Source organism: Ranitomeya variabilis, chromosome 1 (genome assembly GCF_051348905.1).
Source record: "Ranitomeya variabilis isolate aRanVar5 chromosome 1, aRanVar5.hap1, whole genome shotgun sequence".
Taxonomy (NCBI): domain Eukaryota; kingdom Metazoa; phylum Chordata; class Amphibia; order Anura; family Dendrobatidae; genus Ranitomeya; species Ranitomeya variabilis.
This window is the reverse complement of record NC_135232.1, coordinates 750,620,287-750,633,400: the sequence shown is the minus strand read 5'-3', so window position 1 is coordinate 750,633,400 and position 13,114 is coordinate 750,620,287. Positions and strand designations below refer to the sequence as shown.

At 42.7% G+C, this 13,114-nt stretch overlaps 1 protein-coding gene across 2 annotated transcripts in view; it reads left to right on the top strand.

Annotated features, from left to right (window-relative positions):
- The window catches only part of USE1 (unconventional SNARE in the ER 1), a 77,945-nt gene that overhangs the window by 50,840 nt on the left and 13,991 nt on the right, over positions 1-13,114 (top strand). For both annotated transcript variants that reach the window (XM_077270523.1, XM_077270532.1), the window contains exons 3-4: positions 503-581; positions 10,826-10,978. In XM_077270523.1, coding sequence (XP_077126638.1) covers positions 503-581; positions 10,826-10,978 — 232 coding nt within the window. The remainder of the gene's footprint in view (positions 1-502; positions 582-10,825; positions 10,979-13,114) is intronic.

Below are 13,114 nucleotides of genomic sequence, written 5' to 3'. Positions count from 1 at the left end.
TGTCTTTGTATTATAGTTCTCCCATTCCCTTAATCACTTTGGTCACTCTTCTCTGCACCCGCTCTAGTTCAGTGATGTCCTTGTGAGGCCACGTTCAGACGTTCAGTATTTGGTCAGTATTTTATATCTCTGTGTAAGCTAAAACCAGGAGTAGAACAGTCAGAGGAAAGTATAATAGAAACCCGTGACCACTTCTGGGTTTATCACCCACTCCTGGTTTTGGCTTACACATACTGATGTAAACTCTCCAAATACTGGAAGTGTGAACATGGCCTTACACACCGGAGATCAAAATTTTTGACCATTTTGCCTCTATGCAAAAGTCACTAGTTTTGCCCCACTTGGAATACTATGTTCCTGTCATAACACCACTAATGTAGCACTAGAACAATAATGTGTTGGTTTTGAAAGGGGACGGGTGTGCATATGGTTACCTGAGCCTGCTTTATTTTTTTTCATTCACAATTTTAAATGTGAAATATTTTTTTCTCTTTTTCAACAGTAAGCCTTCTCCAGAGCTACTAATTGAATACTGCAGAAAAGTGGATTTTTTGAAGGGTCTGCTAGAAGCTGAAAAATTGGTAAGATCTGGGATTGGAGACTGTATGAAATTTCCAAACAGAAATCGCAGCATACATGTGACACAGCAAATCACATCACTTTCTAAGAACATCAGCGCCCACGTTATAGTGATCATTGTTTTTAGCTGAATTGGGATCCTGAATTGCTGTTGTCCTTCTTTCAGTTCTGTTGTACTTGCACTCACCATACACACACACCGCACACTGTCTAGCTGCTGGCTAGATGGAAGATAAGAGGTAAGTATAGTGTGTGTGTGTGTGTGTGTGTGTGTGTGTGTGTGTGTGTGTGTCTGCATTATAGTGTGTATGTGTCTGTGCATTATAGTGTGTGTGTTGCACGATAGTGTATGTGGGGGTACTACACTATACTGTGTGTGTGAGGGTACTGCACTATACTGTGTATGTGGGGGGCTGCATTGTACTGTGGGGGGCTGCACTATGCTGTGTGTGGGAGGGCTGCATTATACTGTGTGGGGGGGCTACATTATACTGTGTTTGTGTGGGGCTGCACTATACTGTGTGTGTTCGTGGGGGGACTGCATTATACTGTGTGTAGGGCTACATTATACTCTGGGGGTCTGCATTATACTCTTAGGCTATGTGCACACGTTGTGGATTTACTACGGATCCGCAGCATTTTTTTTCTCGCAGAAACACTGCAGATCCGCAAAGTGATTTACAGTACAATGTAAATCAATAGGAAAAAAAAAATGCTGTGCTAATGGTGCGGAAAATTCCTCATGGAAAACGCAGCGGATTGAAAGAAGGAGCATGTCACTTCTTTTGTGCGGATTTGCAGCCTTTCTGCACCCTTCCATTATAGAAATCCGCAGGGGTAAAAAACGCATAAAATCCACAAGAAAAATGCATTAAATCTGCACCTGTGTTTTCTGCCAGGAGATGCAGATTTTGTGCAGAAAATTCTGCACCCAAATCTGCAACGTGTGCACATAGCCTTAGGGATCTGAAATATATAGGGTATGTTCACACGTTCCTGATTTCAATCCTTTTTTTTGAGGACTAAAACCGCAGCTCTTGGCAGAAAACGCAGGTGCGTTTTTGGTTCGTTTTTGGTGCGTTTTTTGATGCGGTTTTTTATGCGTTTTTTTATGCAGTTTTCTCTGCAGATTGTCTGTGTTTGACACAAATAAAGCTTTAACTGCAGTGGGGGGGAAAAAAAAAAGAAATGATGTAATTTCCTTGTCCAACCCTTTTCTTCTTCCATCCTCCATTTTGGGACTAAACACCAAAATGAGTTGGACGTGTTTTGAATGACAGCGCTCCGCAGAGTGCTGAGCGTAGGCCAGATCACAGCCCGCGGATCCAGCTCTATCCAGCTATTTAAGTCTACGTTCACATTTGCGGTCTGCGCCGCAGCGTCGGGCGCCGCAGCGTCGCCGCATGCGTCATGCGCCCCTATATTTAACATGGGGGCGCATGGACATGCGTCGCACTTGCGTTTTGCGCCGCATGCGTCACTGCAGCGCACGCATCCGGGCGCAGAGGACGCAGCAAGTTGCATTTTTGCTGCGTCCAAAATCAATCAAAAAAAGGACGCATGCGGCGCAAAACGCAGCGTTGTGCATGCGTTTTGCTGCGTTTTTGTTTGCGTTGTGTGTTGCGGCGCCGACGCTGCGGCGCACAACGCAAATGTGAACATAGCCTAAGTGCCACGTATTTCAGTGCCACGTATTTCAGTGCCACGTATTTCAGTGCCACGTATTTCAGTGCCACGTATTTCAGTGCCACGTATTTCAGTGCCACGTATTTCAGTGCCACGTATTTCAGTGCCACGTATTTCAGTGCCACGTATTTCAGTGCCACGTATTTCAGTGCCACGTATTTCAGTGCCACGTATTTCAGTGCCACGTATTTCAGTGCCACGTATTTCAGTGCCACGTATCACGTATTTAAGTGCCACGTATCACATATTTAAGTGCCACGTATCACGTATTTAAGTGCCACGTATCACGTATTTCAGTGCCACGTATTTAAGTGCCACGTATCACGTGCCACGTATCACACATATATATAACGTATAACACACTGACAGGAGCCATAGTTCCTGTCGGTGTGTCACTGCGCATGCGCGAGCGAGTTTACCGGCGGTCATTGACCCCGGCACTCTCGCTTAACGGCAGTGCTGCGTGGGAAAGTTCAACGCAGCTGTACTGCCGTTAACTGAGACGCCGGAGCCATTGAACTCCGGAACAGTACGCGATACACTGCTAGGAGCTTCGCTCCTGGCAGTGTATCGCCGGAGAGCAGCCGATCGGCGTGGGACACTCGTTTTATGGATTCTGCGGACAGGGAGTATGGATTTGATTTTTTATTTTGGGATTTTATCTAGGGGATCGAGGGCTTCGCCTACAAGTGTGCTGTTGGTGAGTATATACTCTGTTATGTGTTGTATGTACTGTGTGTCATGTATGTGTATTGTGTGTGTTTTGTGTAACTTTACAACTGTGCTAATTCGCCGGACACAGGGACAACTCTCCCATCCTAATACCGGATGGGAGTAGTAGTCCCATACGGCGACTTAGCACAATGGTGGCACTAGCGTCGCATGGGGACACACACACACACACACACACACACACACACACACACACACACACATACCAAATCAATTAAACGGCCGACACGATCCCCATGCGACGGTACGCCTCCATGTCTCTCCGCCCAAGCACTTCCGCCCACGCACTTCCGGCCGCTTCCCCACACTTCCTGCTGCAGCGGTTCTGCACCACAAACCGCAATAAAACCCGCAGATATATTTTTGATCTGCGGGTTTTACTGCGGGTTTGACCTCACAATGGAGGTCTATGGGTGCAGAACCGCTGCTGTTCTGCACAAAGAAGTGACATGCTCCTTCTTTTTTCCCGCAGCTATTCAGCGTGGCTTTTTTTTGGAAATTCAGGATCGTGTGCACAGTGGTTCCCGTTTTCCATAGGGTACATTGTACTGTACCCTGCATGGAAAAAAGCGGCGGAACCGCAGCGGCAAAACCGCTGCGGTTCCGCGGTAAAAAACGCACTGTGTGAACATGGCCTTATTGTGTGGTAGGCTGCACTATACTGTGTGCAGGGCTGCGTTATACTGTGTGTGTGTGTGGGGGGGGCTACATTATACTGCGTCGCTAATTCAAGACAATGGAGAAAAAACCCATCCTGCGGGCAACTTAGCAGGATGCGTTTTTTCTCCAAAATGACGCATTACGATGTGCAGCAAGCAACGCTAGTGTGAAAGTAGCCTTATACTGTGTTGTGGGGGGCTGCATTTCACTGTGTGTGAAGAGGGCTGCACTACACTGTGTGTGTTTGTGGGGGTGGGTCCTGCATTATACTCTCGGGGTTGCAGTATACTGTATGAGGGGTGCTTCAGTATACTCTACCAAGGACCATGGGGAGTGCATTTTACTATATGTACTATATGGGACCTGCATTATACTGTATCGAGGACTATCTGTTTCAATCATTCTTCCTCAGCTGGAGTAAGAGTTGGGGCACATGGTCAGTAAACGATGCAGGATTGGACGTTGCGTACTTGTGCAGTGTCCAGATGTTTCAGCATAGTGGATGGTATTTCAAGAAATCCTATGCCCACTATGCGTGCACAGACGCCCGCAGCTTACCTGCTGAGATAGACATGCGGCGCGTCTTTCAAGACCGCAGCATGTCATTTTATCTTTATTTGTCTCCGCAAGATACATTTCACCTGTACAATGTATTGGTCGCAGTGAATCTGCACTGTTCAATTAACACATGCGGATTCACCTGCGTTCAATAGCTCGCAGCGCTTTGGATGCACTGGACTCAGAGCCCCGACCAAGTATTGAGTGCCTTTACTGAGCATACATTTCAGTAGGCCAACATTTCAGATTTTAAAATCAATTTTCAAGTTGGTGTTATAAAGTACTCTAATTTAATGAGCTAATGACTTTTGGATTTTCATTGGCTGTAAGCCATAATCATCAAAATTAACAGAAATAAACACTTGAAATAGATCACTCTATTTGTAATGGCTCTATATAATATAGGAGTTTCACTTTTTTGTATTGGAGAACTGAAATAAATTAACTTTTTGATGATGTTCTAATTTTGTGAGAAGTACTTGTATATCATTGGATTCGGGCTCTTTTATTCCATATTATGATGCTCTCAGATTACATGGCAAAAACCTTTGGCGGATTCCCTTTAATACCATCAGTTTGCATTTTGCAGATGTGTGTGCAGAATGATACCATATAGATTTGATGTAGGGGAAATTCATTAAACATCTGTTAATCATGTGACAGATCTGGAAAGCTATATATTTAACCCCTTAGTGACGGAGCCAAATTTTTAAAATCTGACCAGTGTCACTTTATGTGGTAATAACTCTGCAACGCTTCAACAAATCCCAGTGATTTTGAGATTGTTTTTTCGTGACACATTATATTTTATGATAATGGTAAATTTAGGTCAATATGTTTTGTGTTTATTTATAAAAAAATATCAAACATTTGAGAAAAATGTTAAAAAATTTGCAATTTCCAAAATTTGAATGATTATTCCTTTAATCCAGATGGCCATACTACAGCAAACCATTAATAAATAAAATTTCCCTCATGTCAGCTTTACATCAGCACCATTTGTAAAATGTTATTTTATTTTGCTAGCATTTTAGGAGGATTAAAAATGTAGCAGCAATTTTTCATTTTTTCAAGGAAATTTACAAAATTTATTTTTTTAGAGACTTATCCATGTTTGAAGTGACTTTAGGGGTCTCATATATTGGGAAACCCCCAAATGTGATACCATTTTTAAATCAGCACCCCGTGACGTATTGAAAATTGCAGTCAGGTAGTTTATTAACTCTTCAGGTGCTTTACAGGAATTAATGCAAAGTGGCATGACAGAAATGAAAATGTGTATTTTTATCACCTAAATGTCCCTAACTTCTGAACAGGTTACAACAGCCATTAGATTCTTAGGCCACTATTTGGTCGTGAATTGCCATGACAAACATCAGGACCACAAAATCATGATCTGAGGGCACCAATTTGGATAAAGAGGAAGCCCCCACACTCTGTTAACCATTTATAATGATGTAGTCACTATTGACAGCAGCATCTAAGGGGTTAAATAGATATGGATGGTGCAAACACTGATCGTGGCTGATGCAGCAAGTTGTCAGCTACAGTGTACAGCTGACAGCTGCTGGATTGTCACCTGTATGGGGAGGCTATTCTCTTATATCTCAGGTCAGTTAAAAGACGTATTGGCTGTCATTAAGGGGTTAAATATCTTAAAATTTGTCCATATTCACTGTAAATGTAGATGGAATTGTGAAAAAGCCCACATTTTTAGGTAGAAGTTATTTTCAGTATGGAGTATTTCAACATTGACAATATATTCCCATTTCACAATGTGTGAACCTTATTCACTCCTGTATTTAATGAAGCTTTGATTTTTGCATAAATGTCTGGGGAAGTTGCTTCCTGTATATTTCAAGATTTCCTGTTCTCACAGTAGATGTGATCCTTTGTTCTATAGTTCATTCCTGAATTTAAATCTGCTTATTTTTCATTATGTTGTGCAGCGTAAGCTTTTATTAAAGAACCTGATACATGCTGCCCAATCCATGGGCTGCATGCATCCGTCACTGGCTGTGTGATCTTGGCCAGATATATTTTACTTTTAACGGCTGCTGCGTGTCATAGAAAAACATTCTTTTATTACCCGCCAGGGACCGAGCAGCACCGCAGACTAGTCAGCCAGGCGGGTACCTGGCAGCTTCTTCCCACTCGCTGCCAGTGATTGACAGGTCTCTGCCTAAACGTAATAAAACAAACCCAAGAAGAAAAATAACCATCCACTGTCCCTCCACATGCTCACAACCCCAGTGGGGGAGCCTCAAGATATGGGGGACACGAATAATTGATAAAGGACACTCCTACTACAAAGAGAACCAAAAATAATTGGAGTACATGTCCATAAATTGTATCAAATTTTATTAAGTTACATAGATAACAAAAACACATGTATCAAAACCTTTTAAGACATATATAGAAAATGTCAGGTGAGTTAGGTAGCACAGACCAAACTAATGGTGCTGTCCATCACCGACGCCATATTATACAACAATCAAATGCAATATGCAAGAATTAAGTAGTAAAATTGGCACAGAGTCAGGGAGAAAGTAGGGTCGTCTAAAGGAACGCAGTATAGCCCTGTACACAGGCTAATACCTCAGTAACTATATTTCCACACCCATCCCCGTGCTCTTACCACAATGCTGGCGTCAGACCTGGACAGCACCGTTGCCCCAACGCGCGTTTCGCGTCAGCTTCGTCAGGGGGCGGTGCTGTCAGGTGTCTGGTGCTGCTATTTATCATCACCCCAATCTACAGATACCGGTCCACCTGTAGCGGCGCATGTTCAATCATCGCCCGGCCGGGAACCGCACGGCGAACGGCCTCCAAGATGGCGCCGCGGTTCAGAGCACCGTCGCGATGACGTCACTGAACCGCAGGCGTCATCACACGGCGCCGCCCACAGTGCCCCGGGACCAGAACGACGACGGGCATGCGCACAGTGGACCCGGCTGAAATAGACATATCTATCAGGACACCATTAACGATCACACATATTCCCAAATGGGCCTGCAAAACGGAAAAGAAAAAACAAAGGGGACAAACAAGGTAAAATATCAATGGACATCTTAATACTAATAATCAACCCCGGACTAAAAAATCGCCGCCATTATTGCTAGAGCAAAACATTGTTAATCAGAAAGGAAGAAAGAAAAAAAGAGACACGTGTATAATATAGTATATGAAAAATGTTAAAATGTGTATACATTAAAAAGCCAATGCAGCAATTATTAAGAAAACCAAATCTAATCAGTGGCTGCATAAAAACACACCACCATATAAGGCAGATCGTGCCACCGTGATGAATTTTATAGAAACGAACACTAAAAACAAAACAATGCAGCCAGTGAGCTGTGAATACAAAATGGCAATATACCTTGTTATCATACAATAGTGCTCGAAAAAATCAATAATATAAAACACACACAAGAAAAATGTCAATACACACATTAATTATGGCTGAAGGGGTAAATATATTACCACAATATAAGTGCCTTCATCGTCCAGGTCTGACGCCAGCATTGTGGTAAGAGCACGGGGATGGGTGTGGAAATATAGTTACTGAGGTATTAGCCTGTGTACAGGGCTATACTGCGTTCCTTTAGACGACCCTACTTTCTCCCTGACTCTGTGCCAATTTTACTACTTAATTCTTGCATATTGCATTTGATTGTTGTATAATATGGCGTCGGTGATGGACAGCACCGTTCGTTTGGTCTGTGCTACCTAACTCACCTGACATTTTCTATATATGTCTTAAAAGGTTTTGATACATGTGTTTTTGTTATCTATGTAACTTAATAAAATTTGATACAATTTATGGACATGTACTCCAATTATTTTTGGTTCTCTCTGCCTAAACGTGCACCAATGTTCAGGTTGGCTCAGCGGGGAGAGTGAATCTGTGGCTGTGATTTACATCCCAGAAGAATAAAAGAATAGTACTCGGAATTTCAATTCAATCTGCTTGATCTTTATCTCTCCCGGCAACTTTTACCAACTCTCCCCTGGCAATATCTGTCAGAGGTCACCATACACATTAAGTGATTAACTAGTCTCACTAAAATGGTCAGCCTGTTTAATGTGTATGGGGGGCCTTTAGTCTGTGTTTATAAAGTTTTGCCCAGGTATCATTGTTTTTACCTTGTTGTTAACTTTTAATTTCAGGATAAGTTAATGAATTAGATGGCTTTAAAGATAAAGTTGTGACATACTAAGCCAGGCATGAAGAATGTCTGGTTAAAGCATTTGAAGATGAGAAGATAGCAACAATTATTAACAGATTATGTATCTTTATGGAAAAATACAATATATGTTAGTACAATGAATAATTTTGTGTTGCATTGTGTTTGTAATGGAATGCTTCTTCATATTCCTTTGTTAACCTAGAGGAGCAGTTTCAGTACTGGGGGCTTGTTAGTAAAATGATATGTAATTTATCAATATCTGATGTGAAATGTACTTCTGATCTCAAATTTGGAAAACTATAAAGGGAAACTTTCTGTAGCACTTCAAGGGTCAGACACATGCTGTAATGTATAAGCCAGTGTTCAACAACACTTATATTATCTCGATCCTTTGCTTAATTGCAGAGAAATCCATATTTATATCCATCTGTAAATAAGACTGTAAGTGCACTTTCATTCCATGGCTCATCTTCCGTTATTCACACCAAGCTCAAGTGATTGATTGGCAGCATAGAACGAGGCTGTTATCTGTGATGGGGAGCACTGAAAGTAAGCTGTTGACCACAAGTGCACTTGCAGTACTCAGTTCACTTGCAGTAAAGTTTACACATGGTTAACAGTACAGATTCTCTAAGATGAAACAACTAATCTAACGTTTCACCAGATTTTTATGTTGAACTGGGAACATGATGTAATGGTGGCTGTTTTTTTATTTCACCTCTATGTTGTAGAGATAATAGCAATCAAAGTATTGGGCACCTAATGAGTTCATTTTCTGTAAGGGTACCGTCACACAGTGCCATTTTCATCGCTACGACGGCACGATTCGTGACGTTGCAGCGTCGTATAAGTATCGCTCCAGCGTCGTATACTGCGGTCACACGTTGCAATACACGGCGCTGGAGCGATAATTTCATGACGTATTTGCGATGTAGAAGCCGTTGGTTACTGTGCGCACATCGTATACAACCTGTGTCACACAATGCAATCATGCCGCCACAGCAGGACACTAGACGACGAAAGAAAGTTTCAAACGATCTGCTACGACGTACGATTCTCAGCGGGGATCCGGATCGCAGTAGCGTGTCAGACACAGCGATATCGTAAATGCATCGCTGGAACGTCACGAATCGTGCCGTTGTAGCGATCAAAATTGCACTGTGTGTGACGGTACCCTAAGTCCCATGTGAGTTTTATCTGATAGTTCAATGGGGTGGGGTGTGTACTTCTTCTCCCTGTATGATACTGACCAATCCTAAGCAGGCAACAACACTCCCACAATAGCTTAGAGCAAGCTATATAGAGTGTGAGATGTAAGGATACAGCTCTGATCTCCTGGTCTATCCTCATGTATAAGTCAGTGTGGGTGAAGGGGCAGGACAGCTGAGTTCAACTGTGTCACAATACAAACCCTGCTATCAATTCTCTTCCTTTAATAACACTGTCAGTACTGCTGTACTGCCCCTTCTCCCAAACTAGCTCACGCAGGAGGTTAGACCTGGAGATCAGAGCTGCTTCATTACATCTCAAACACTGAGAAACTTGCTCTAAGCTATTGTGGGGACAAGTTATTCTTTCCTTTGAGTTTTGCTTCCTGCTTATAATTGGTCAGTGTCATATAAGGTGTTCATGCTCCTAGTGAAAACTTTCACTTAATCATAAAAAAACAAATGTATTTAACAGTGTTACTTCAGGTTATTTTTTTTTGTAGTTCAGAATGTTAAGTGTTTACTGTCTTTTCAAAATACCTGGGCCCCAATTTACTAGTTTTTTCCAAGATTCTGGAGTAAAATGGGTTGAAATGTTGCAAAAATCTCTAAGCATTTTAATGCCAGTTGTGGCCAGCACCACCAACTGTTTGGAAAGTGGGTAGAGCTTCGAGGGGGCATCATTTTTTATGCTACAAAAGTGGTGTAAATTAAGACAGAAGTGTACTCACGTTGCTGACTGGAGTATGTTTCTTACGTCAGTGCACGGCTGCTTTCACATGCACCAAATTCATTAGGAGGAACACACCTTTTCATTCATCTTTCACCATACCTGGCGTACTCTTCATCTTGACTGGCCTACAAATCACCAGTCCTGATGAATCGAGGCCTTGGGCTTTTCTAATAGGCAGTGCCGTAACTAAAAGAAATTGCATAGTTCTTTATTTACCCAGATTAGTTTTCCAGTGTCTTCCTTGTCTACCTTTCTGTCTAGTGCCTGCTGTCAAGTGTAATCTGTTCCTAGCAGCAGAGACATGAAGATGCAGATGAGTCTTTGTGTCTCTGCTGCTGTTCTTTTAAAACTGCATACAAGCATTACCTAGAGGTGGGTTTTCAATGTCTACAGCATATTCTCTAAACTATTAGAAGAAATACATTGTGCACTGTTTTATTAGATTTAGGCCTCACTTAGCTGCTGTCATTTGTCTGCAGTCCTCACCTACTGAAAAAGCCTTGGCTAATCAGTTTCTTGCTCCGGGGCGCACACCTACAATCAGCAAGGAGCGTACACCAGTGACCAAGACTGTCCATCTTCAGACTCAAGCACGTTACACTGGGGAGATGAGGAACGAGCTGTTGGAAAAGGTAAGTGCTGGGAGGCTAATGGCAATGGCTGATCACAGGAAGCGTCTTGTAAGCACGCAGCAGCAATACAGAGTGTTTAGCCCGCAACACCTATAATTACCTGTGTGTGCTGTGCCATCCATCTGGATAATCTCGCTCTAATCTCATGTCTTGGTGTGATGTCTTTTTACTTCATCAACTTAGCACTATGAACACAGACTCATTAGATTAGCATGTTCACCTGCAGTCACATTTTGCAAGCTTGGCCTTAGTCTGCACAGACGCCAAGTGCCAAGGCGCTTCATTCGCAGCACGTTGGCATAGTAAATGGGTGTATGTTTACCTCCATTATTATTTCACATCTTATTCCATGGCAGCAGTCCTACTATTCCCTTCTGTGTTGTGGGGGTAAATCACAAAGCTGTGACAATATGCACCACATTTTTAAAGTATTGAAGTACAACTTTGTTTACCCCTTAAAGGTGTCCCATTTTAGGACCTTAGGACTATGGGGTTTTTTCACACCTCATTCCAAGAGTTAAATATTCCCTTCCCCCCAGTCATTCATCAACATATATTGTATTTTTCGGATTCTAAGACGCACTTTTTTTTCCCCAAAATTTTTTGGGGAAAATGTGGATGCGTCTTATAATGCGGATATACCTTACCGGCCACGGTGGAGCAGGGTTCCAGAGTCGCTGCTGGAGGAGGCAAAAGTGGAGCGTTGCTGCAGGCTGGGATGAGGGGGTGTTCGGTGGTGCGGGGGCTCTGTCGACATTTTGTGGCAGCCCAGAGCCCCCGCACTTACATGGTTTACTATGTGGTGGACTTGGGGAAAATGGCTGCCGTGGGCGGCGCATGCGCAGATGGAGATCTCTGCACCCAGATCTCGGAAGGTGAGATTTCAGCGCCAAGATCTCCATCTGCGCATGTGCCACCCTCAGCAGCCATTTTCCCGGAGTCCACCACATAGTAAACCATGTAAGTGCGGGGAATCTGGGCTGTCACAAAATGTAGACAGAGCCCCCGCAGTGGTGCGCCGCACACCTGAACACCCCCTTATCCCAGTCTGCAGCCTGTAGCAACGCTCCACTCCTGCGACCCTGGACCCCGCTTCACCGCAGTCACCACCCTATGTAAGCAATAAGACGCACCACCATTTTATTGAAAAAATAAAAATAAAAAACTCCTATTTTTCTCCTCGGTTCCTATTTACAGCGACTATTTTGATACATGCCTTATCTCATGTGTGCACAGCATTGCATCATTTTATTTAGTCTCAGGAAACCAATAATAAGATAGTTGTTTTGAGAATGATTCCACGTCGTCGTTCTCTGAGTAATCAAGGTCAAGATAGCTGTTGTTTGCTAACAGAAATTAATTGAAAAGTCTCTTTTCCCATGACTAAACACATTTTTGTAACACTACTGCTATACAGCCTTGAACAGCAGGCAAGGTCTTGTTGTTCTTGCCTTGGCAATGCTTGTAGACTTCCCACAATATGTGCAGCATCTGAAAAAGTTTATAATTCTAGAAAAAGCACATTGGGCCTTGTGAAAAAAATAAAAGAAAAATCTTGTTGCCCATACCAACCAATAATATCACAAATATAGATTTTTGACACTTTTTTTTTTTTTTCTCTTTTTAAAGGAAATCGATCAGCCGGTTTCTGCTATGTAATATGAGAACAGCATGGTGTAGAGGCTGAGATCCTGATTCCAGTGATGTTTCACTTATTATGCTTTGTGCTGTTGTTTCAATCCTATCCGTGTTTTATCAGCAGGATATCACTACAGGACTAGTTGTCTTGTGCTGTGTAACCTACTGCGAGAGACCTTTAAAGTCACCCCGCAATATGGTAGATCAATCGCTAATACTCATTCACATAGATGTGCCTTTTGAAATACAAGGCTATGGGTACGTCCATATGTGGTGGAAGACCCTTTGAAGATTCTGTCACTGATCCCCAGTAAAATCTATATGTATTACATGCAGATTTCACACTATGCACTGCAAGGGGTTACATGTATGCTGTAAATCCATAGAACTGACATACTGAGGATTTTTATATCACTCCTGCATATTGGTTTGCACAAGGACATTTTTTCATCAAACATGGTGGTAAAATGTCTGTGTGAACAAACCGTAGCAAATCCA